The sequence below is a fragment of the Pristiophorus japonicus genome, chromosome 16 (assembly GCF_044704955.1).
Source record: "Pristiophorus japonicus isolate sPriJap1 chromosome 16, sPriJap1.hap1, whole genome shotgun sequence".
Classification (NCBI taxonomy): Eukaryota; Metazoa; Chordata; class Chondrichthyes; family Pristiophoridae; genus Pristiophorus; species Pristiophorus japonicus.
The window spans coordinates 134,095,130-134,122,049 of NC_091992.1; the positions used below are offsets into that span (position 1 = coordinate 134,095,130).

At 46.1% G+C, this 26,920-nt stretch overlaps 2 protein-coding genes across 2 annotated transcripts in view; one reads left to right on the plus strand and one right to left on the minus strand.

Moving 5' to 3' along the window:
* Positions 1–5,386, minus strand: part of LOC139226863 (sulfotransferase 2B1-like) — a 39,802-nt gene extending 34,416 nt beyond the window's left edge. The window contains exon 1 of the mRNA XM_070857957.1: positions 5,149–5,386. Within this exon, the coding sequence (XP_070714058.1) occupies positions 5,149–5,290 (142 nt within the window). The 5' untranslated portion in view covers positions 5,291–5,386. The remainder of the gene's footprint in view (positions 1–5,148) is intronic.
* LOC139226861 (uncharacterized) overlaps positions 1–26,920 on the plus strand; it is a 139,550-nt gene that overhangs the window by 22,788 nt on the left and 89,842 nt on the right. The gene's annotated exons all lie outside the window — the stretch shown is intronic.

The following is a 26,920-nucleotide window of genomic DNA, read 5'->3' on the forward strand; positions in this document are numbered from 1 at the left end:
CTCACACTTCTCTGAATTAAATTCCATTTGCCACTGCTCTGCCCACCTGACCAGTAGATTGATATTCTCCTGCAGCCCATGACCTTCCTCTTCATTATCAACCACACAGCCAATTTTAGTGTCGTCAGCAAACTTCTTAATCATACTCCCGGTATTCAAATCTAAATCGTTGATATATACCTCAAAAAGCAAGGGACCCAGTACTGAGCCCTGCGGAACCCCACTGGAAACATCCTTCCAATCACAAAAACATCAATCAATCATTACCCTTTGCTTCCTACCTCCAAGCCAATTTTGGATCCAACTTGCCACTTTGCCCTGGCTCCCATGGGCTTTAACCTTCATGACCAGTCTACCATGCGGGACCTTATCAAAAGCCTTGCTAAAGTCCATATATACTACATCGTACGCACTACCCTCATCGACCCTCTTGGTTACCTCCTCAAAAAATTCAATCAGGTTAGTCAAACACGATCTTCCCTTAATAAATCTGTGCTGACTGTCCCTAATTAATCCTTGCCTATCCAAATGCAGATTTATCCTTTCAGGATTTTTCCAATAGTTTTCCCACCACTGACGTTAGGCTGACAGGCCTTGTAATTACTCGGCCTATCCCTTTTATCCTTCTTAAACAATGGTACTACATTGGCAGTCCTCCAATCCTCCGGCACCATGCCCAGATCCAAAGGGGACTGGAAAATGATGGTCAAGGCCTCTGCTCTTTCCTCCTTTGCTTCGCTCAACAACCTGGGATGCATTTCATCCAGGTCTGGGGACTTACCTACTTTCAAAGCTACTAAATCCCTTAATACTTCCTCTCTCACTATATTTATTTCATCCAGAATATCACACTCCTCCTCGATAGCAGTATCTGCATTACCTCTTTCCTTTGTGAAAATAGATGCAAAGTATTCGTTAAGAACCCTACCAACATCTTCCGCCTCCTCACAAAGATTACCCTCATGGTATCTAATAGACCCTACCCTTTCTTTAGTTACCCTCTTACTCTTAATATATTTACATCTTAGGGTTTTCCTAATTTTACTGCCAAGAATTTCTCGTGCTCTCTCTTAGCATTCCTAATATCCTTTTTAATTTTACCTCTTATTTTTCTATATTCCTCTAAAGATTCTAAAATATTTAGCCGTTGATATGTGACCTAAGAGTCTCTTTTTTCTTAATCCTCCCCTGTAAGTCCCTAGACATCCAGGGGGCTCTAGAATTATTTTTCCCAGCTTTTTTCTTTGAGGGCACATGTTTGGCCTGAACCTTTCGGATCTCCTCCTTGAATGCCTCCCACTGTTCCGACACCGATTTACCCAAAAGTAGCTGCTTCTAGTCCACTATGGCCAAATCACTCCTTAACTTAGCAAAATTAGCTTTTCCCCAATTCGGAATTTTTATTCCAGGCCCATTCTTGTCCTTATCCATAACCAACTTGAATCTGACTGAATTATGGTCACTGGTACCCAAGTGCTCTCCCACTAGTGCCCCTTCAACCCGCCCAGCTTCATTCCCCAAAACTAAATCCAAGACCGCCCCCTCTCGTGTTGGGCTTGCTACATACTGACTAAAAAAGTTCTCTTGAATGCATTTCAAGAATTTCTCTATACCCTTCACACTAAATTTGTCCCGATCAATATTTGGATAGTTAAAGTCCCCTACGGTTTTTAGACTTCACAGCTATTTGCCGACATATTTGCTCCTCTATCTCCCTTCCACTGTTTGGGGGTCTATAATACACTCCCAGCAGTGTGATCGCCCCTTTTTTATTTTTCAATTCGACCCATATGGCCCCAGTTAATGATCCCACTAACATATCATCCCCCCTCACCGCTGTAACAGTTTCTTTAATTAGTACCGCAACACCCCATTCCCCCCCCCCCGCCCTTTTACCCCCCTTTCTATTTTGTCTAAAAATCCTGTCGCCAGGAATATTAATCTGCCAAACCTGCCCCTCTTTCAGCCATGTTTCTGTAATGGCTATAATGTCATACTCCCAAGTGAATACCTGTGCTCTTAGCTCATCCGCCTTACTCGCTATACTCCTTGCATTAAAGTATATACCATTCAGCACAGGAAGACCTCCTTGCTTACTACATACCTGCTTCCTCTGTCTTACAGATTCCCTTTCTAAGTTTTTGCTATCCAACTTCTGCTTTACTTCCTTCCCTTTTGAATTCGTTCTCAGGTTCCCATCCCCCTGCCAAGCTAGTTTAAACTCTCCCCAACAGCACTAGCAAAACTCCCCGCGAGGATATTGGTCCCGGCGCTGTTGAGGTGCAACCTGTCCGATTCGTACAAGTCCCATCTCCCCCAGAAGCGGTCCCAATGCCTCAAGAATTTAAAACCCTCCCTCCTACACCAATTTTCCAGCCACGTGTTCAATGTCTCTATCCTTCTATTCTTGTACTCACTAGCACGTGGCACCGGGAGTAACCCGGAGATTACTACCTTTCAGGTCCTACCCTTTAATTTTATTCCTAGCTCCCTAGATTCTTCCTGTAGGACCTCATCCCTTATGCAATGGTATTGGAGACACTCGAGTAAAAAATTGCTAAAGAAGTGTTAGAAAGGCTGGCTGTACTTAAAGTGGATAAATCACCAGGAGTGGATGGGATGCATCCTGAGGGAATTGAGGCTGGAAATCGCAGAGGTACTAGCCATAATATTCCAATCCTCCATAGATACGGGGGTAATGCCAGAGGACTGGAGAACTGCAAATGTTACACTATTGTTCAAAAAAGGTTGTAAAGATAAACCTAGCAACTACAGGCCGGTCAGTTTAACCTCGGGAGTGGGGAAGCTCTTAGAAACAATAATCAGGGACAAAGTTAACCATCACTTGGACAAGTGTAGATTAATTAAGGAAAGCCAGCACGGATTTGTTGAAGGCAAATCGTGTTTAACTAACTTGATCGAGTTTTTTGATGAGGCAACAGAGAGGGTTGATGAGGGTGATACGGTTGACGTGGTGTACATGGATTTCCAAAAGGCATTCAACAAAGTGCCACATAATAGGCTTGCCAGCAAAGTTGAAGCCCATGGAATAAAAGGGATAGTGGCAGCCTGGATACGGGATTGGCTCAGTGACAGGAAACAGAGAGTAGTGGTGAACAGTTGTTTTTCAGACTGGAGGAAGATATACAGTGGTGTTCCCCAGGGGTTGGTTCTAGAACCACTGCTTTTCCTGATATATATTAATGACCTGGACATGGGTGTACAGGGCACAAATTCAAAATTTGCAGATGAGACAAAACTTGGAAGTTAATAGTGAACAGTGAGGAGAGTGATAAACTTCAGGAAGACAGACCGGTTTGTGAAATGGGCGGACACGAGGCAGATGAAATTTAACGCAGAAAAGTGTGAAGAGATGCATTTTGGTAGAATGAGAACACATATAAACTAAAGGGTACATTCCTGCAGGGGGTGCATGAACAGAGAGACCTGTGGGTATGTGTGTATAAATCGTTAAAGGTGGCAGGGCAGATTGAGAAAGCAGTTAAAAAGGATTGTGGGATCCTGGGCTTCATAAATAGAGGTATAAGAGTACAAAAGTGTGAAAATGATGAAGAACCTGTATAAAACACTGGTCTGGCCCTAATTGGAGTATTGTGTCCAATTCTGGGCACCGCACTTTAGGAAGGATGTGAAGGCCTTAGAGAGGGTGCAGCAAAGATTTACGAGAATGACTCCGGGAATGAGGGACTTCAGTTACATTGATAGACTGGAGAAACTGGGGCTGTTCTTCTTGGAGCAGAGAAGATTGAGAGAAAATTTGATAGAGGTGTTCAAAATCATGAGGGGACTGGACAGAGTAGAGATAGATATACTGTTCCGATTGGCAGAAGGGTCAAAAACCAGAGGACACAGATTTAAGCTAAAGAACCAAAGGTGAGGTAAGAAAATCTTTTTTACACAGCAAGTGATTAAGATCTGTAATGCACTGCCTGAAAGGGTGATGGAAGCAGATTCAAAAGTAACTTTCAAACGGGAATTGGGTATATACTTAAAAAATGAAAAAAATGAAAAAAATTCAAGGCTATGGGGACAGAGCAGGAGCGTGGGACTAATTGGTAGCTCTTTCAGAGAACTGGCACAGACACGATGGGCCAAATGGCCTCTTTCAATGCTTCTATGGATACCTCAGCTTGAAAATATCCCTTCAGAGGTAAGAGCAAATATGGGAATGTTGGGGGAGGGGGAGGGGATGAAGAAAAAAAAAACAAGTGGGTTTTGCATTATAGACCTTTGGACTCTGCACCAACAGCGGGCGAGAGTCACTGGATGTACAGGTACAAGCCAGTTTGAGTAACTTACCATAGAATCATTGAATGGTTACAGCACTGAAGGAGGTCATTCCGCCCGTCCAGCCGGTGCCGGCTTGCTGCAAGAACACGTCAGCTCCTCCCACTCTACCGCAATTAGTTTTCCTTCAGGTACTTATCCAATTCCCCTTTGAAAGCCACCAATTGAGTCTGCTTCCACCAACCTTTCAGTTAGTGCATTCCAAATCCTAACCAGATTAGTCAACAAAATTGCTGCAATATTCAAATAAATCAAAGCAAACAGCTCATCATAACCGGGAGGTCGTGCAACTCTAGATAGGGCGTCCCATGAATCTAACTTTTCAATTAAAACAGGGTAGGCTTTCAACATTTGATTAAACTGTATCTCAACTCTGCTATAAAGTGGGTCAAGCAAAATGCAGCCGTTTTCTCGCGGGAGCGGCAAAGTCTGGAAAGGGAAAGCTGAAATAAGCCCAAAGAAGAATCTCCGGCAATAACTCCAGCCTGAAATTGTAGTATAATGAATAAAACAGGCTGCAATTAGTGCCGGGCCAAAGGTACAAGTATTCAAACAGCAGGAAAGCGGAGAAAGTCCGCGCAATGTGTCCTTTGCTTCCCTTTCTCTCTCACAATTCGCCGCAAAACTTTACCGGGTTTTCGCGACTTGTCAGCAACGCGACTGCCCCAAAAAGGTTTTATTTAGAGTTTGCGCTTCAGAATTGTACCGAAACCGATAAACGGAAAAAAAAAATGGGGCACATTTATGCCGTTAACGATCGCTTATTGGAAATAATACCATTTCAGTCGAATCATGAGTAGCTCTGCAAATGTCCGTTTCGCCCCGGACCCAGAGACCCACCTGATTTGGGGTAAGTGACAATGAAAACATCGTCGTCCCGGACCTGGAATTCCTCCCGGGCGTACCTCACGCTTTCTTCCGAGTGGACATGAGCGGGCCATAACATCCCTTCATACACAATGTTCAGCTGAGGCTCGCTCATTGTTCTCCCTCCAAGGCACTGTAACTAAAAGTCAACCCTGTCACAACGCACCAAACCGGAACAGCCACAAGTGATTTTGCCTCTGAGAAGACGCATGCTCTGTGCAAGATCGATTGCCCAACACTTACTGAACCGCGTACAGCACTGGATCTATTTTGAACTGGGCCAGAGAGAATGGCACTGGGGTAATTCAATGTCACCAGCACAAAAAAACATAACCGCAAGTGTCCTCTCGGGAGGCGATTACCACTAATACAAAAGCAAAATACTGTGGATGCTGGAAATCTGAAACTCTTTTTGGAGTTCATCTGCAAAACAAAAAAAACATTAAACGGTGCCACCCGACCTGGGTGACACTCCAGACATTTACAAGGCCCTTTTTTTTTCCCCCTTTTTTTTTTGTGTTTTCCTTTTTTTGGTTTTTTTTTTGGGCACTAAAATCACAATTTTCCCCAGTGCCCCCTATAAAAGGGAAGGGGGACACTAAAAAGCACCGGCAATTAAAACAAATTAAACTTAAAAACGTAAAATCAAATTAAAATTTGGTTGCCGGGCGTGATGATGCACTCCAGTCCCTCCGGTGCCCACCTCTCGCGGAAGGCCGCGAGCGTACCGGTGGACACCGCGTGCTCCATCTCCAAGGACACCCTGGACCGGATGTAAGAGCGGAAGAGAGGCAGGCAGTCAGGTTGAACGACCGCCCGCTGCCCTGGAAATCTGAAATACAAACAGAAAAAGCAGCACCTGTGGAGAGAGAAACAGACTTAATTGTCTCAGGTCGATGACCTTTTGTCAGAACTGGGAAAAATTGGTTATAACAGATTTTAAGCAAGTGCAGCAGCAGGGGGAGGGGCGGGAAGAACAAGGGAGGGTCTGCAATAGGGTGGAAGGTAGGATAGATTAAAAGACAAAAGGGATGATGATGTGAGGCAAAAGGAGATGGTAATGGGACAAGCAATGAAATACAAGATAGGCTCAGAAGTGGTGTAAGTCGGAATAGCAAAATCATTAGCAGCTGATGTCTGAAAAAATGAGCGCAGAGGTTATGATTTGAAATTGTTGAATTCAATGTTGAGTCCGGAAGGCTGTAAAGTGCCTAACTGAAATATAAGGTGCTGTTCCTTGAACTTTGTTGGAACAGTGTAAGAAGCCGAAGTCGGAGTGGGAGTGGAGCGGGGAATTAAAGTGACAGCTGACCGGAAGCTCAGAGTCACATTTACGGACTGAACGGAGGTGTTTAGCGAAGCGGTCACCCAATCTGCGTATGGTCTCCCCAATGTAGAGGAGACCGCATCATGAACACCGAATACAGTATACTAATTTGAAAGATATGCAAGTAAATCGCTGGAAGGAGTGTTTAGGGTCCTGGACAGTGAGAAGGGAGGACGTAAAAGGGCAGGTGTTGCATGTTGGCACCCTGGCACCGTGGCTGGCTCTGCTGCACAGGAGGGCAAGAAAAACAGTGGTAGAGCGATAGTGATAGGGGATTCGATTGTAAGGGGAATAGATAGGCGTTTCTGCGGCCGCAACCGAGACTCCAGGATAGTATGTTGCCTCCCTGGTGCAAGGGTCAAGGATGTCTCGGAGCGGGTGCAGGACATTCTGAAAAGGGAGGGTGAACAGCCAGTTGTCGTGGTGCACATTAGTACCAACGATATAGGTAAAAAAAGGGATGAGGTCCTACGAGACGAATTTAAGGAGCTAGGAGCTAAATTAAAACGTAGGACCGCAAAGGTAGTAATCTCGGGATTGCTACCAGTGCCACGTGCTAGTCAGAGTAGAAATCGCAGGATAGCTCAGATGAATACGTGGCTTGAGCAGTGGTGCAGCAGGGAGGGATTCAAATTCCTGGGGCATTGGAACCTGTTCTGGGGGAGGTGGGACCAGTACAAACCGGACGGTCTGCACCTAGGCAGGACCGGAACCAATGTCCTAGGGCGAGTGTTTGCTACTGCTGTTGGGGAGGAGTTAAACTAATATGGCAGGGGGATGGGAACCAATGCAAGGAGACAGAGGGAAACAAAAAAGAGACAAAAGCAAAAGACAGAAAGGAGATGAGTAAAAATGGAGGGCAGAGAAACCCAAGGCAAAAAACAAAAAGGGCCACTGTACAGCAAAATTCTAAAAGGTCAAAGTGTAATAAAAAGGCAAGCATGAAAGCTCGGTGCCTCAATGCAAGGAGTATTCAGAACACAGGAGAGGGCTCTGAGCTAGTTAGAATGGGTGAGAGCTCAGATGAACAGGATCCCAAGAAAGAATGCAAAAGGCAGGAGGCAACAGAGCAGAGTAGCACTGGGGTAAGTGTAAACCACAAGGTGATAGGAAGGGACAATATGTATGAATATAAAGGGGCTGCAGGAGGGATCAAAACTAAAAATCATGGTTTAAAAACTAGTATTAAAACGCACGCAGCATTCGAAATAAAATAAATGAGTTGACGGCACAAATCATTACAAATGGGTATGATTTGGTGGCCATTATAGAAACGTGGTTGCAGGGTGGCCAAGACTGGGAATTAAACATACAGGGGTATCTGACAATTCGGAAAGATAGACTAGAAGGGAAAGGAGATGGGGTAGCTCTGTTAATAAAGGAAGATATCAGGGCAGTTGTGAGAGACGATATTGGCTCTAATGAACAAAATGTTGAATCATTGTGGGTGGAGATTAGAGATAGTAAGGGGAAAAAGTCACTGGTGGTCGTAGTTTATAGGCCCCCAAATAATAACTTCACAGTGGGGCGGGCAATAATCAAGGGAATAATTGAGGCATGTGAAAAAGGAACGGCAGTAATCATGGGGGATTTTAACCAACATATCGATTGGTCAAATCAAATCGTACGGGGTAGCCTTGAGGAATTCATAGAATGCATACGGGATTGTTTCTTAGAACAGTATGTTACAGAACCTACAAGGGAGCAAGCGATCTTGGATCTGGTCCTGTGTAATGAGACAGGAAAAATAAACGATCTCCTAGTAAAAGATCCTCTCGGAATGAGTGATCACAGTATGGTTGAATTTGTAATACAGATTGAGGGTGAGGAAGTAGTGTCTCAAACGAGCGTAGTGTCTTAAACAAAGGGGACTACAGTGGGATGAGGGCAGAGTTGGCTAAAGTAGACTGGAAACACAGACTAAACGGTGGCACAATTGAGGAACAGTGGAGGACTTTTAAGGAGCTCTTTCATAGTGCTCAACAAAAATATATTCCAGTGAAAAAGAAGGGCGGTAAGAGAAGGGATAACCAGCCGTGGATAACCAAGGAAATAAAAGAGAGTATCAAATTAAAAACCAATGCGTATAAGGTGGCCAAGGTTAGTGGGAAACTAGAAGATTGGGAAAATTTTAAACGACAGCAAAGAATGACTAAGAAAGCAATAAAGAAAGGAAAGATAGATTACGAAAGTAAACTTGCGCAAAACATAAAAACAGATAGTAAAAGCTTTTACAGATATATAAAACGGAAAAGAGTGACTAAAGTAAATGTTGGTCCCTTAGAAGATGAGAAGGGGAATTTAATAATGGGAAATGTGAAAATGGCTGAGACCTTAAACAATTATTTTGCTTCGGTCTTCACAGTGGAAGACACAAAAACCATGCCAAAAATTGCTGGTCACAGGAATGTGGGAAGGGAGGACCTTGAGACAATCGCTACCCCTATGAGTGGAAATATCCTCTCTGCATCCACCTTGTTGAGCCCCCTCATTATCTTATCTCATTCTCCTGGACACCAATGAGTATAGGCCCAAACTACTTAACCTGTCTTCATAAGTCAACCCCCTTATCCTTACTTAAGGAAGGATATACTAGCTTTGGAGTGGGTACAGAGAAGATTCACTAGGCTGATTCCGGAGATGAGGGGGTTACCTTATGATGATAGATTGAGTAGACTTGGTCTTTAATCGTTGGAGTTCAGAAGGATGAGGGGTGATCTTATAGAAACATTTAAAATAATGAAAGGGATAGACAAGATAGAGGCAGAGAGGTTGTTTCCACTGGTCGGGGAGACTCGAACTAGGGGGCACAGTCTCAAAATACGGGGGAGCCAATTTAAAACCGAGTTGAGAAGGAATTTCTTCTCCCAGAGGGTTGTGAATCTGTGGAATTCTCTGCCCAAGGAAGCAGTTGAGGCTAGCTCATTGAATGTATTCAACTCACAGATAGATAGATTTTTAACCAATAAGGGAATTAAGGGTTACGGGGAGCAGGCGGGTAAGTGGAGCTGAGTCCACTGCCAGATCAGCCTTGATCTTGTTGAATGGCGGAGCAGGCTCGAGGGGCTAGATGGCCTACTCCTGTTCCTAATTCTTATGTTCTTATGTCCTGTGCTTGCACAAGAAGGTGTCGTGGAAAGGGGTGGTGATATTGATTGAGGAGTGGACCTGGGTGTCGTGGAGGGAACGATCCCTTCGGAAGATGTGTTTGGTGGTAGGATCACTCTGGAGGTGGTGGACATGGCAGAGGATAAGAAATAGGAGCAGGAGTAGGTCACCTGGCCCCTCGAGTCTGCTCCGCCATTTAATACGATCATGGCTGATCCGATCATGGACTCAGCTTCACTTCCCTGCCCGCTCCCCATAACCCTTGATTCCCTTATCGCTTAAAATCTGTTTGTCTCCGCCTTAAATATATTCAATGACCCAGCCTCCACAGCTCTCTGGGACAGAGAATTCCACAGATTTGGAACCTTTGAGAGAAGAAATGCCTCCTCATCTCAGTTTTAAAAGGATGACCCCTTATTCTGAGACTATGCCCCCTAGTTGTAGTTTCCCCTATGAGTGGAAATATCCTCTCTGCATCCACCTTGTTGAGCCCCCTCATTATCTTATCTCATTCTCCTGGACACCAATGAGTATAGGCTCAACCTACTCAACCTGTCTTCATAAGTCAACCCCCTCATCTCAATCAACCTATTGAACCTTCTCTGAACAGCCTCCAATGCAAATATATCCTTCCTTAAATATGGAGACCAAAACTGTACGCAGTACTTTAGGTGTGGCCTCACCAATACTCTGTACAGCTTTAGCAGGACTTCTCTGCTTTTATACTCTATCCCCCTTGCAACATTGCATTTGCCTTCCTGATTACTTGCTGAACCTGCATACTAACTTTTTGTGTTTCATGTACAAGGGACCCCCAGGTCCCTCGACTGCAGCATTTTGCAATTTTGCTCCATTTAAATTATAATTTGCTTTCTATTTTTTCTGCCAAAGTGGATAACCTCACATTTTCCCACATTATATTCCATCTGCCAAATTTTTGCCCACTCACTTAGCCTGTCTGTATCCCTTTGCAGATTTCTTGTGTCCTCCTCACAATTTGTTTTCCCACCCATCTTTGTATCATCAGTAAACTTGGCTCCATTACACTCAGTCCCTTCTTCCAAGTCATTAATATAGATTGTAAATAGTTGAGGCCCCAGCACTGATCCCTGCGGCACCCACTAGTCACTGTTTGCCAAGCAGAAAATGACCCATTTATCCCGACTCTGTTTTCTGTTAGTTAGCCAATACTCTATCCATGCTAATATATTACCCCCAACCCTGTGAACTTTTATCTTGTGCAATAACCTCTTGTCTGGCAGGGGGTGGGGTCCAGGGCTGGACAGACGCCTGTCTGTCAAAAAAAGTGCAGTACAAATAATTAGTCCCTTAGTTTAAAGCCCTCTCTACAGCCCTAGTTATTCGATTGGCCAGGACCCTAGCCCCAGCACTAAGTGGAGCCCATCCCAATGGAACACCTCCCTCTTACCCCAGTACTGGTGCCAGTGTCCCATGAACCAAAACCCATTTCTCCCACACCAGTCTTTGAGCCACGTGTTCATCTCTGATCTCATTTACCCGATGCAAATTTGCTCGTGGCTCGGGTAATAATCCAGAGATTATTACCTCTGTGGTTCTGCTTTTTAATTTGGCCTCTAGCTGCTCATAATCCCTCAGCAGAACCTCTTTGTTTGTCCTATCTATGTCGTTGGAACCCACATGGACCATGACAACTGGATCTTCCCCCTCCCACTCCAAGTTCCTCTCCAGCCCAAAGGAGAAATCTTTTACCCTGGCATCGGGCAGGCAACACAGCCTTCGGGACAAACGCTCTTGGCTGCAGAGAACAGTATCTATCCACCTAATGATACTGTCCTCTACCACTTCAACGTATCATTCTATTCCCCCCCCCCCCAGTTGAATGGCCCCCTGTACCACAGTGCTGTGGTCAGTTTGATCATCCTCTCTACAGTACCTGCTCTCGTCCTGCTGAGTATTTCAAACATTTTCTGTTTTTATTACCGATTTATTTTTATTTTCTATACCTGTTCGTTTGGGCATGATGATACGTTGAAAGTGGGCTGGAGTCAAAAATGGACCATGTGAAGTCGAGGGAAGGATGGAAATTTGAAGCAAAGTGAATGAAATTTGCTAGTTCAGGGCAAGAGCAGGAAACGGCACCGATACAGTCATCAATGTACATGAAAAAGAAGTGAAGGAAGGGACCTGAGTAGGACTGGAACAAAGAATGTTCCATATATCCCACGAAGGCAAATGGTATGTTGGCCTTCATAGCTAGGGGATTTGAGTATCGGAGCAAGGATGTCTTACTGCAGTTGTACAGGGCCTTGATGAGGCCTCACCTGGAATATTGTGTTCAGTTTTGGTCTCCTAATCTGAGGAAGGACGTTCTTGCTATTGAGGGAGTGCAGCGAAGGTTCACCAGACTGATTCCCGAGATGGCAAGACTGACATATGAGGAGAGACTGGATCGACTGGGCTTGTATTCACTGGAGTTTAGAAGGATGAGAAGGGATCTCATAGAAACTGTAAAGTCCTTACGCTGTAGTACACGAGGCACATGCTGAAGTCAAGGTCACTCTCGACCTGCACCTTTATTTCATAGCTCTCCTGTGCCTCACTTGCCTGAGACCTGCCTTTATATACCTTTGTGGAACAGGTATGCAGTGTCTCCTGCAAGTGCACTCGTGGTGGTAAAGTATGCTTGTGGTTACAGGTCATATCTAGTTACAGTCATATATAGCATGGTAAGATACAGTTATATACAGTAGTGTGAGATAGATGACATCAACCTCCCCCAAGGTCTTATTGTCTTTATAGATTCAGTCTCTCATGTGGTCTACGCTCTCGCGTGGAGCGTCTTAGTTGTGGTTCAGTTGGTTGCCTTGGTGCCTGTTTTTCTTTCGGTGTGATTGCTGGTATCTCGCCTGGGCTGTCTGTTTCGTTCAGTATGATTGCTGGTATCTCGCCTGGGCTGTCTGTTGAGACTGCCCTTTCCTCAGGTTGTTTCCTCTGTCTGTCCACCAGGTGTGGCGTGAGTTCCACATTGTAGTCTGCCTCTGGTTCTGCAGTGTTGTTGATTAATCTACTTTTTACTTGGTCTACATGCCTTCGGCAGGTTTGGCCATTGTCCATTTGTACAACCAGTAGCCTGTTTCCTTCCTTGCCTGTTACTGTCCCTGCAAGCCATTTGGGACCCCTGCCATAGTTTAGCACAAACATTTTGTCTCCTATCGCATTCCACCTCCCCCTCGAATTTCGGTCATGGTACTCAGTTAGCTTCTGGCGCTTTGCCTCAACAATTTCATGCATGTCTGGGAGGATTAACGAGAGCCGAGTCTTTAAGGTCCATTTCATCAATAGTTGCGCGGGGGGAACCCCAGTCAACGAATGCGGACGAGATCTGTATGCCAGCAGCAGTTGCGACAGGCGGCTCTGCAGCGTGGGACCTTAGATTTTTAGCATGCCTTGTTTAATGATTTACACTGCTCGCTCTGCCTGGCCATTGGAGGCTGGCTTGAACGGTGCCGTATTAACGTGATTTATGCCGTGGTCAACTATAAAATCTTGAAATTCTGCGCTGGTGAAGCACGGACCATTATCACTGACCAATATGTCAGGAATTCCGTGCGTTGCAAACATGGTTCTAAGGCTCTCCACAGTGGTGGAGGTGGTGCTCGAGTTTAAAATGCTGCACTTGATCCACTTTGAAAATGCATCGACGACTACGAGGAACATTTTGCCCATGAATGGGCCCGCATAGTCTACATGCACCCGCGACCACGGTTTAGTGGGCCAGGGCCAGAGGCTTAGGGGGGCCTCCCTGGGGCATTACTGAGTTGGGCACAAATGGTGCACCGCCGGACGCAGGGCTCCAAGTCCGCATCAGTGCCAGGCCACCAGACGTGGGATCTGGCTATGGCCTTCATAAGGACGATCCCTGGGTGCTCGCGGTGGAGCTCCCGGACAAATGCCTCTCTGCCTCGCAAGGGCATAACAACTCGGCTGCCCCACATCAGGCAGTCTGCCTGTAGTGATAGTTCATGCATGCGCCTATGGAAAGGTTTGATCTCCTCGGGGCAGGCATCGCGAGCCTCTGCCCAGTCACCAGTTAAAACACATCTTTTGACTAAAGATAATGTGGGGTCGCTGGTCGTCCAGGCTCTGATTTGGCGAGCCGTCATGGGCGAACCTGTGGATTCAAAGGCATTGATTGCCATGACCATCTCACAGTCCTGCTCGTCGGACCCTTCTGTGGTCGCCAGGGGTAGCCTGCTAAGCGCGTTGTCTGTGCCTGGTCTGTGCCTTATTGTGTAGTCGTAAGACGCCATTATGAGTGCCCACTGTTGAATGCGCACCAAGGCGTTGGCGTTTATTGCCTTGCACTCGGATAGCAGGGACGTGAGGGGTTTGTGGTCGGGTTCTAACGCGAACTTGGCCCCGAAAAGGTATTGGTGCATCTTTTTGACACCGTACACGCACGCGAGCGCCTCCTTCTCAACCATACCGTACCTGCGCTCCGCTCGCGAAAGTGACCTGGAGGCATAAGCAATGGGTTGTAATTTACCCGCATCATTGACATGCTGTAAAACGCACCCGACCCCGTACGCTGACACATCACATGTAAGAACTAGCTTTTTACCTGGGTCAAAAATGGCTAAAACACTGTTGGAACACAGAAGGATGCGTGCCTTATTGAAGGCGCGTTCTTGGGCGTCCCCCCAAAACCAATCGCACCCCTTTCTGAGTAGCATGTGGAGAGGCTCCAGCAGCGTGCTCAAGTTCTGCATAAAGTTCCCAAAGTAATTGAGTAGCCCGAGAAAGGCGCGCAGTTCCGAGACATTCCAGGGCCTGGGTGCCAGACGAATTGCTTCGGTTTTGGATTCTGTTGGGTGGATTCCATCAGCGGCAATCCTTCTGCCCAAAAATTCAACCTCGGGCCCGAGAAACACACACTTGGATTTCTTAACTCTTAGGCCTACCCGATCCAATCGACTTAGTACTTCTTCCAAATTGCCGAGATGGGTGTTAGTGTTTTATTTGGAGGAAGTGAGTGGAGTCAAAAGAGAAGTTATGAGAACAAGTTCAGCCAGGCAGACAAATGGTCCACCCAAATGAACAGGTATACAAAATAAAAATAAATCAGTAATAAAAACAGAAAATGCTTAAAATATTCAGCAGGTCGGGCAGCATCTGTCTAGAAAGAAACAGACTTAACGTTTCAGGTTGATGACCTTTCATCAGAACTGGAAAAATTTAGAGATGTAGAGGTATTAAGCAAGTAGAGAGCCAGGTCCTTTCCTCACTTTCTACGCATCCTGGACCCAGGAATGGCGGTTATAATCAGGCCCAAGAGCAGACCCACGGCTAGGTCCTCCAATCTGCTCGCACCCTTACATACCAGGTGACAGAAGATCATGAGCGTTGGAGTTAAAATATAACCATAAGTTGAGGAGCGACCCCTTTAAATAGTGAAAAAGGGCTGCAACCTCTGACACTGCAAATAGATGTGAAATATGTTTTCATCCAAGCCACAGAATGGAGAAGCGGCCTGGGTATCTGTAAAGTAACTAAATATGACATTTGAAGCCACCGCTCTGTGCAGTACGCCCTACTTCAGGTCCCCAATGGTGCAGAGGAGAATATCTGCATACACATTGGGGATACTTCCATTGGGGATACTTGCCTCTGCTGGCTGGCCAGCAAGATATTCCGGCAAGACTTCTCTGTTATATATGTAAACCTGTATATACCTTGTGTAGCCACCAGAGGGCTCATCCCCTGGAGTCCCAAGGGATCGCTCAATCCCTTGGGAGCACAGGTACTTAAGGAGGCCTTACAGGCTGGAGAGGCACTCTGGAGTCCTGCAATGAAAGACTAAGGTCACACTTTACTTTGAGCTCACAATAGCCAGTCAGACTCTTTATTCATACATAACAACTGGCGACGAGATCCAGATGACGAACCCAACGATGCAGAGAACAGTGAGCATCCTGGAGAAATTCTCGGAGGGAGATGATTGGGAAAGCTTCGTGGAGCGACTCGACCAATACTTCGTGGCCAACGAGTTGGAAGGAGAAGTGAACGCTGCCAAATGAAGGGCGATTCTCCTCACCGTCTGCGGGGCACCAACGTATGGCCTCATGAAAAATCTGCTTGCTCCAGTGAAACCCACAGAGAAATCATACGATGATTTGTGCACACTGGTCCGGGAGCATCTGAACCCGAAGGAAAGCGTTCTGATGGCGAGGTACTGGTTCTACTCGTACAAAAGGTCTGAAGGCCAGGAAGTGGCGAGTTATGTTGCTGAGCTAAGACGCCTTGCAGGACATTGAGAATTTGAAGGACATTTGGAGCACATGCTCAGAGACTTTTTCATACTTGGCATTGACCATGAAGTGATACTTCGTAAACTTTTGACTGTAGAGACCCCAACCTTGAGTAAAGCCATAGCGATAGCTCAGGCGTTCATTGCCACCAGTGACAATACTAAACAAATCTCTCAGCACATGAGTGCTGCTACAAGTACTGTGAACAAACTGATGTTATTTTCAAATCGCAACGTACAGGGCAGGCCCCACATGCCTGCAGCTGCATGTCCGCAGATGTCTCAGAGTCCACCATCAAGGGTGATGAATGCAAGGCCATTTACACCTTGTTGGCGCTGCGGGGGTGATCATCGTTTCCATTCATGCTGCTTCAAAGGGTACGTTGGCAAGGGCTGTGGAACAATGGGACACCTCCAACGTATGTGCAGGCGAGCTGCAAACCCTGTTAATCCTGCAAACCACCATGTTGCAGAGGAGGACAGATCCACGGCGGATCACGACGAACCAGAGCCTCAGACCAAGGAGGCAGAGGTATATGGGGTGCACACATTTACCACAAAGTGTCCCCCGATAATGCTGAAGGTTGAATTAAATGGACTCCCGGTGTCAATGGAGCTGGGCGCGAGCCAGTCTTAACTCCCATTCGCACGAAACTATATACTTACACAAAGGAACTGATTCCTGTAATCAGCAGTGCTACTGTAAAGGTCTCCTATGATGGAGCGGTGCACAAGCTACCACTCTGGGTGGTACTGGGCGATGGTCCCACACTGCTCAGCAGGAGCTGGCTGGGAAAGATACGCTGGCACTGGGACGACATCCGAGCGCTATCGCCCGCTGACGACACTTCGTGTGCCCAGGTCTTAAACAAGTTCCCTTCGCTGTTAGAACCAGGCATCAGGAAATTCCAAGGAGCAAAAGTGCAGATCCACCTAATACCGGGGGTGTGACCCATCCATCACAAGGCGAGAGCAGTACTGTATATGATGAGAGAAAGGATAGAGATCGAGCTAGACTGGCTGCAATGAGAGGGCATCATTTCGCCGATCAAATTCAACGAGTGGGCCAGTCCGATTGTTCCAGTCCTCAAGGGAGATGGCACTGTCAGAATCTGTGGTGATTACAAAGTAACTATCAATCGTTTCCCCCTGCAGGATCAATACCTACTACCAAAGGCTGATGACCTTTTTGCTACGCTAGCGGGAGGAAAGACGTTCACGAAGCTGGACTTGACCTCGGCCTACATGACGCAGGAGCTGGAGGAATCATCGAAGGGCCTCACCTGCATCAACACGCACAAAGGTCTCTTCATCTACAACAGATGCCCGTTTGGAATTCGAACAGTCTCGGCGATATTCCAAGAAACATAGAAAGCTTACTGAAGTCGGTCCCGCGCACGGTGCTTTTCCAGGACGACATCTTGGTTACAGGTCGGGACACAGTTGAGCATCTGCAGAACCTGGAGGAGGTTCTTAGTCGACGCAACCTTGTGGGGCTCAGGTTAAAACGTTCGAAGTGCATTTTCCTGACGCCTTAAGTGGAGTTCCTGGGGAGAAGAATCATGGCGGACGGCATCACGCCCACCGATTCGAAGACAGGCAATCGAGAACACACCGTGGCCACAGAACGTGACGCAGCTGTGGTCGTTTCTAGGACTCCTGAACTACTTTGGTAACTTCTTACCAGGTCTCAGCACACTGTTAGAACCACTGCATGTCTTACTGTGTAAAGGAGATGAATGGGTATGGGACAAAAGCCAAGAAAATGCTTTTGTAAAAGCTGGAAAATTGTTAAGTTCAAACAAATTGCCTGTGTTGTATGACCCATGTAAGTGTTTCGTACTAGCATGTGATGCGTCGTCATATGGCGTCGGGTGTGTATTGTAACAAGCTAATGAACCTGGGAAATTGCAAACAGTTGCTTATGCATCCAGAAGTTTGTCAAAGGCTGAGAGAGCCTACAGCATGATTGAAAAAGAAGCGTTAGCGTGTGTTTATGGGGTAAAGAAAATGTATCAATATCTGTTTGGGCTCAAATTTGAATTGGAAATGGACCATAAGCCTCTGATATTCCTTTGTTCTGAAAGTAAGGGGATAAATACGACTGCATCAACCCGCATCCAGAGATGGGCGCTCACGTTGTCCGCATACAACTACGCCACCGCCACAGGCCAGGCACAGAAAACTGCGCCGATGCTCTCAGTAGGCTACCATTGCCCACCACGGGGGTGGAAATGGCGCAGCCCGCAGATTTAGTCATGGTTATGGAAGCATTCGAGAGGGAGCAATCATCCGTCACAGCCCGACAGATTAGAACCTGGACAAGCCAGGACCCTTACTGTCCCTAGTAAAGAATTGTGTGCTTCACGGGAGCTGGTCTAGTGTCCCAGTGGAAATGCAGGAAGAGATAAAGCCGTACCAGCGGCGCAAGATGAAATGTCTGTACAGGCAGACTGCCTTCTGTGGGGTAATCAGGTAGTGGCCCCAAGAAGTGCAGGGGCACTTTCATCAGTGACCTCCACAGTACCCACCCAGGCATCGTAATGATGAAAGCGATAGCCAGATCCCACAATACCGTGATGGCCCGGTATCGATGCGGACTTAGAGTCCTGTGTGCACAGATGTAACACATGCTCGCAGTTAAGCAATGCACCCAGGAAGGCACCACTATGTTTATGGTCTTGGCCCTCCAAACCGTGGTCCAGGGTCCATGTCGACTATGCAGGCCCGTTTTTGGGTAAAATGTTCCTTGTGGTTGTAGATGTGTACTCCAAATGGATTGAATGTGAGATAATGTCGGCTAGCACGTCCGCTGCCACCACTGAAAGCCTGTGAGCCATTTTTGCCACACATGAACTGCCTGATGTCCTTGTGAGCGACAACGGGCCATGTTTCACCAGTGCCGAGTTCAAAGAGTTCATGACCCGTAATGGGATCAAACATGTTACATCTTCCCCGTTTAAGCCAGCGTTGAACGGTCAGGCAGAATGAGCAGTTCAAACAATCAAGCAGGGCTTGAAGAGGGTAACTGAAGGCTCACTGCAGACTCGCCTATCCCGAGTCCTGCTTAGCTACCGCACGAGACCCCACTTGCTCACTGGGATTCCACCTGCTGAACTGCTCATGAAAAGGGCACTTAAGACAAGGCTCTCGTTAGTTCACCCTGATCTACATGAACAGGTAGAGAGCAGGCTGCTTCAACAAAGTACATATCATGATAGCGCAAATGTGTCACGCAAAATTGAAATCAATGATCCTGTATTTATGTTGGACTATGGACAAGGTCCCAAGTGGCTCCTGGCACTATTGTGGCTAAAGAGGGGAGCAGGGTGTTTCGGGTCAAACTTTTAAATGGACATATTCACCGGAAACACTTGGACCAAATCAACCTCAGATTCATGGACTATCCTGAGCAACCCACTTTGGACCCTACCTTCTTTGACCCCCCAACATACACACCAGTGGCAACCGACACCGGCAACGAAGCAGAACCCATCACCCGCAGCAGCCCAGCAGGACTCACCACACCAGGCAGCCCAGCAAGGCCAGCTGCACAGCAACCCAGCGAGGGCCCAACAAACGACTCACCAAAACCAGCATTTGCACCAAGACGATCAATCAGGGAAAGAAAAGCCCCAGATATTTACACTGTTGACTTTGGGGGAGGTGGGGGGGGGGAGTGTTGTTATATATGTAAACCTGTATATACCTTATGTAGCCACCAGAGGGCTCATCCCCCTGGAGTCCCAAAGGGATCGCTCAATCCCTTGGGAGCACAGGTACTTAAGGAGGCCTCACAGACTGGAGAGGCACTCTGGAGACCTGCAATAAAAGACTAAGGTCACTTTACTTTGAGCTCACAGTATCCAGTCAGACTCTTTATGTCTTTACATAACATTCTCGATAGAATTCAAGGGCAAGGCAGTGGAGAGTGTGCAGCAATAAGCTATATAGGACATATGCAGCATGGGCCTTTCAGTGACATCTCCATCAAACTCCAGGGAGAGGAGGAACAATAATGCCCCAGAGGTCTCTGTTCTTGATCAACAATGCGATGGATTAAAAAATTACGGAGATACTGAAGCTGCTAGACCTTGGCAGTTTGTCTAACCAGTAGATCACACAGCCTTCGGGACCTCAAAAATGTAAAATAATTTGAAAATTGTTTGTATCAAATTGCTTTCACTTAAAAATAAGAGTGTTTCACCCAGTCCCAAGCTCGTTGCTATCCTTTGAGCCGCTTGGTAACTAGGTCTACTAATCATAGAATTATAGAATGACAGAGCACTGAAGGAGGCCATTCGGCCCATCGTGCCTGTGCCAGAGATATCCAATTAATCCCACTCCCTTGCTCTTACCCCATAGCCCTGCATATTTTTCCCTTTCAAATATTTATAATTGCTAAGGTAAGTTAGATAAAGCCACAATCCTGTGAACTTACCTTTTAACGTTCCTTGGCTCCTTGGACTTCACTACTCTTAGTCCTTGGGTTTCATATCCACTGCTCCTCAATTATCTGATGGCATACTGGATCCACTAGTGTACACTGCTACTTTACCGTGCTAATGCACACTGCGAATATTTGAGGACAGTATTAGGGTTGCTACCTCTGATTGGATGTATTCTGGGAGATTTTCACATGAGCTCTCGCCACCAGCTGCCCCCCCCCCCGCCCCCACCCACAGTCACGCCATTGGTCGCCCAACATGTTCATCCTTACAGTGCACCTTTAATTCCTGGAGACCCCAGGACAATCCAGGAGGGCTAGCCACTATGCACCTTTCCTGGATCCCTGGATCAACCTCTGCTGGCTTAGGATCAACACTCGGCCCTTTGATTTCACTGGGCAACTCCAGCAGCAATATCATGGGTGCGCTACCTTTGTATCATTTCCTCCCTGTCCTCTGTTCATGACCAGAACCTGTCTCTTCTAATCTCAGGCAGCCTCTGTAACCGGAATTCCCTGTGTCCCTTCATATGTACATTTTGGCACTAGTTCTGGATCGGAGCCCATGACTTCTATCAGCCTTTATTTTTCTCTTAGCCCTTCTCTCTTGTCTCCTCCTCTTCTTCATCATATCATCATCATAGGCGGTCCCTCGAACGAGGATGACTTGCTTCCACATGGGTTCACAGGTGTTTCAATGAAGGACCTGATGTTCCAGTCCTGAACTCCAGTTGAGGAGGTGGAAGATGCCTGTGCGTGGATTTTTTTAACGTGTGGTGACCGTTGCACACCAGCCACCACACGGGCTTGACCGAACTAGGCCTTTAACCAGTGGCAAGGATTAACCAGGACGACTGGAGATCTGCTCAGCTGCACAGACCTAGTGCGCGCAGGTCTGTGCTGCCCCTGGGCCCTCGCCTCTTCTGGGCCCTGTACCCTCTTTCGCCGCACCTCCGCCACAATGTTCCAGGGCCAATATTTATCTCTCAAACAATATCACTAAAACAGATGAACTGGTCATTATCGCATTGCTGTTTGTGGGACCATGCTGTATGCAAATTGTTTGGCATGTTTCCTATATTACAACAGTGACTACACTTCAAAAAAGTACTTAATTGGCTGTAAAACCTTTTGGGGTGTCCTGAGGTTGTGAAAGGCATAAACACCAGATGCGACGGAGGTAACTCCCACTCCCATTTATTTAATTTAAAGACCAGGTGATCCATGGTGCAATGTACTAATACACTACACAAGCAGTTATCTCACATTTTTCTATGTTTTATAATCTACATTTGACACTGTTCACAAATCAGGCAAGTTCTTCTCTATTGTTGGCAGGGAATGCCACTGTCAAGAAAGGGAGAGTCAACACTCCTCCAATGTGGGATCACATGACACTTAAAAAAAAGGTCTAGAATTTCAAAAAAATCCGCCAGCACCGGATTGCTGCCTAAAATACCGCTAAGATTTTAAAATTACCGCAGGCGAAAAATTACACAAAAAGAGGAAAAAATTCCGCCCGATGAAAAAAAATGGATCTTACACCCCGATTCTCGGCGGATAACATGATCTTGGGCCAATTGGGCAGTTCTTAAACAAAATGGGTGGTAATTACTAAAATTTAGACCAAGGCTGCGGGTTGGGCCTAGGAGGGGGAAAAAACACAAAAAATATTCTTTCCAAAAAAACATAAAATAAAAAAGTCAGAAAACATTCTCAGGACCCTTTTCAACTTAATCACTGTAAAATAATTTGACAATAATTATTAAATACCCATTAACTTATCTTTTTTTGCAGGGCTACTTACCTATCACCCAGCTCCCGCTGCTTCTCGTGGGCAGTTTTTGTTCTACTTACCTACGGGTCACTGCTGAGTCAAAACTCAGGCGATAGCAGTTTTTGGATGTCCTCCCCTTCTTGTGATTGTCATTTCTCACCTCTTGGGTACTTTGTCCCCCCACTCCAATCCCAACCCTGACTAATCACTACTTTGCTGCTTTGCTACTCTCCGGCCATTATTCTAGCCTTGAATCCCCCTTGAATAAGCTCACAGCGACTCTCCCTGCCTCTTTTGGCCTTCTCTGAAAGGCCCATTAAGGCACCCTTTACCGCCTCCTCTTTGAGCAGCAATCCCAAATGCCCCAGCCTTCTCACCCAGGGCACCCGCTGAGGGATAACCTTGCCAGCCTCCTTTCTATCCCACTCACCCCACCCATCACTGCCCCTTTGAACTTTGAGGACAGGTCAACAATCACTGGATCTTTTGAGGACAATGAGGATCCCATAGAGGCATGGGATTAAACCAATAGCTGAAGTAATCATTTCTTTAAAAGATTCTCTGTTCATTTTCCTGTGTGCTACAATATTTTTATCTTGATGCCAGGGCAAATGGAAGCATCTTCAAGGATCAGGATTCACCTACAAGAGTAGTCTTGAAACAGAGAAGCCAAAAATATTTAAGGTAAAAGTACCCAACAGTGCAACAGCGACATCATCACAAAAGCATGCATTTACTATCCCCATTAAGACTGGCAGCAACCAGGAAGATAAAGTGTAAAATGGCCCTTTCTTTTTATCGATCTAATTAATTCTGGCGGGTTCCCCCTTGATGTGACTGCTGATTGCAGGAGACCTGTGCTGTGGGAGCCAGAGACAGCAGGGCAACACATCAGCAGTTTACTTCTCGAAGCAGTTCTATATAAGGCCACATTGCCGACTGCAAGAATAACATGGTGTAACAGCCCTTTCATTCCCCTCTCCTGCTCTTTGGTCAAGGCCTCCCCAGGATTGCACAGTTGGGATGAGGTAACATTATTTGGGAGAATCATGTACACAAGCTAGAATCCTACCACTTTGTGCTCTGACACACTGCCTCAGCAAGATACTCTATTGTAAAATATAACTTTAAATATAGTCTCAATACCCTTACAAGTGCTGGTTTTTAATTTTTTTTAACGTATTTTGGAGTTCATCCATTTTGCCAGAATTGCTGAATTAAAATAAAGAAAGCAACTGTGAGGCATTGCCACTCTAATATTGATTGGAATTGTTTAATGTGACTTAACTGAGAGGAAATGGGGCTGGGGAGGAAATCTGCCACTAAGCATTTAAGAAAACATTTTTGAAGTCAGAAGCAGCCTGTTGATGACGCAAATTGGATTCCCCAAAGGGAAGCGACCCTGCAGTGATTCAAAGCTTGGTTGACATTGAACTTTTAGTTACTGTCAAGGCCTGGGATTGGTATCCTGCAGCAGGAAAGTTGGTGAACCAACCCCCTCTCCCCCATTCAATATAATGAATTGCCTCCTGATAAACCACTGCATACAAGTTTCGGCCTGAGTTGCTCCTATTTTTTTGGAGCAACTAATTTAGAATGGAGCATCTTAGAAATTGCAATTCTCGGCATTTAGTTTGCTCCAGTTCTAGTGAGTTAGAACAGGCCTTACCTGGAATATTGTGTTCAGTTTTGGTCTCCTAATCTGAGGAAGGATGTTCTTGCTATTGAGGGAGTGCAGCGAAGGTTCACCAGATTGATTCCCGGGATGGCAGGACTGACATATGAGGAGAGACTGGATCGACTGGGCCTGTATTCACTGGAGTTTAGCAGGATGAGAGGGGATCTCATAGAAACATATAAAATTCTGATGGGACTGGACAGGTTAGATGCAGGAATAATGTTCCCGATATTGGGGAGGTCCAGAACCAGGGGACATAGTCTAAGGATAAGGGATAAGCCATTTAGGACCGAGATGAGGAGAAACTTCTTCACTCAGAGAGTTGTTAACCTGTGGAATTCTCTACTGCAGAGAGTTGTTGATGCCAGTTTGTTGGATATATTCAAGAGGGAGTTAGATATGGCCCTTACGGCTAACGGGATCAAGGAGTATGGAGAGAAAGCAGGAAAGGGGTACTGAAGTGAATGATCAGCCATGATCTTATTGAATGGTGGTGCAGGCTCGAAGGGCCAAATGGCCTACTCCTGCACCTATTTTCTATATTTCATTGTAGAAAAGAATTTTTTTTTCAAAGGGGGACGTTTCCAGCCACTTACGCCTGTTTTGCAAGTTTAGGCAGTGAAAACTTACTCCAAATTAACAGAATGGAGTAAGTGTAGGTTTTTGTATGCTCAGAAAAACCTTGCCTACACTTACAAATCAGGCGTAGGGAATGAGAGATGTTGGGGGGGGGGGGGGGAGGGAAGTAATTCAATTTTACAAGCATTCAACAGTCTCACTTCTACAAATAAAGAGCAATCCAGAATAATAAATGATAAATAAAGCAAATAATAAAAAAATTGAATTTTCCTACCTGTCTGAAGCAGCAGCAGCACAGCAGCCTCCTGAGCTGCGAAGTTATTTTAATAGACTGCAGGCCATTCGGCCAGGAGACAGGGGAGGCGTACAAAGCACCGGGAGGGAGGGAGAGCCAGCCAGCCAGTTTAAAAGTTAAATTTGTACTTCAAGTATGGGTGCTGCATTATCAATACCACGGATTATGCAATGGTTCGCCATCAATTCACTGCATAGGAGAGAATTGATTAGAGCTCACCGCACCAGGAACATCATAACCCGTAGGCTGATGGGCAGGAGACTTTACCCACATCGGCAATATCGAGCCAGGCGTTCGTACCTGGACATGAGCAAGGCTGATTGTGTCAAAAGGCTGTGTTTCCGCAGAGAAGCTGTCGTTGAGATCTGTGATATGCTGAGAGCAGATTTGTAGCCCAGAAGCAGAACGCCGACTGCCTTGTCTGTTGAAGTGAAGGTAACAGCTGCACTTGCCTTCTATGCCTCGGGATCGTTTCAGGCGACAACTGGAGATGTGTGCATCATCTCTCAACGTGCAATACATGCCTACGTTTACCAGGTCACGGCTGCACTGTATGCGCGGAGGAATGACTTCATCAATTTCCCAATGACTGCACAAGCAATGCATGACAGGGCTGTGGGCTTCTTCAGGATTGCCAGCTTCCCAAAGGTACAGGGCTGCATTGATTGTACCCACATCGCTTTCCGAGCACATGTGGAGGATTCCGAGCAGTACAGGAATAGAAAAGGTTTCCACTCCATCAATGTGCAGCTCGTGTGTGATAACAAGCAGCGCATCATGTCAGTCGATGCGAGATACCCTGGTAGCACCCATGATGCATTCATCCTACGCGACAGCGTTATATCTGACATGTTTGAGCAGCAGCCAGAAGGGCAGAGGTGTCTACTGGGAGACAAAGGATACGGCCTGACCACCTGGCTCATGACGCCCCTACACGTGACACGGACAGAAGCTGACTGTCAATACAACATGGCGCACATTGCGACGCACAACATCTTCGAGAGGACCATTGGCATATTGAAACAGTGTTTCCGGTGCCTGGACCATTCCGGAGGCCACTTGCAATACTCTCCTCAGATTGTCAGTCAGTTCACTGTTGTGTGCTGCATGCTCCATAACTTAGCCATCATGAAGCAGCAGGAGCTGGTAGTGGAACCAGAAGACCCACCTGAGGGTCCAGTGCATGGCCAGTGCATGATGTTAGTATTACGGAAGAGCAGGATGTGGCTGATGACGACGATCAGGAAAGCATGCAAGTGCCTGATGCCGGAGCACGAGGGCGGAGGAGGGCCGTCCATCGTGCTCCTTTAACGATTGCTCAAGCCTTGCGCCAGCAGCTCATCCGTGAACGCTTCAATTACTGATGCCTGAGGGCTCTGCGACCACTGTTGCGCATGGACATGTTTATTCTTTGCAGTTGTTCCTACGTTGTGTTGTGTTAATGGAACATGATTCAGTTTTAATGAAGAAATATTTAATTGAAAAGTTAACGTTAGTGTAATAAAATATTTGTTGTATCGAACTTTACTTTTTAATGTAACTTTAAGATCATTTAAAAACTTTAAGATCACTTATAAACTTGTAAAGTTACAAAAGTTATAAAACAATTTCAATGTGAAAAATCTTACACTCTTAAGATCACTTAAACTTCAAGATCACTTTTTAGGTGCAAAACTAAATAAGTTACAAAATGTGAGAGCATTTACACTATAAGATCACTTAAAAACATTCAGATCAATTATTAGTTGTAAAGTTACAAAAGTTACAAAACAGTTTTAATGTGAAAAATGTTATTACAGTTACATCAAGAACAAGAACAAAAGCAGCAAAGAAAGGCTGCAACCATCTCTCATCCACATCTTGGTGAATGTTCACTTCTTCATGGGGGTGTCTGTCATGTATCTTACATTATTAAATATCCTCACATGCTATACCTGACTGTAATAAGATATGACCTGTAACCACCAGCATACCTTACCACCAGGGGTGCACTTGCAAGAGACAGGTATATAAGGACAGGCCTCAGGCAAGTGCAGCATTCCAGAGCTGTGAAATAAAGGTGCAGGTCCAGAGTGACCTTGACTTCACTACATGCCTCGTGTGAGTCTGTACTGAGGGGACAGGACTTTACAGTGGCGACGGGTTACGGGATTACAGAATCCACAGAATGGCGAACAACGGATCAGATGAAAAGTACAATGCGGGATACAATTGGGAGGACTTTATAGAAAGGCTCCAGCAAAGC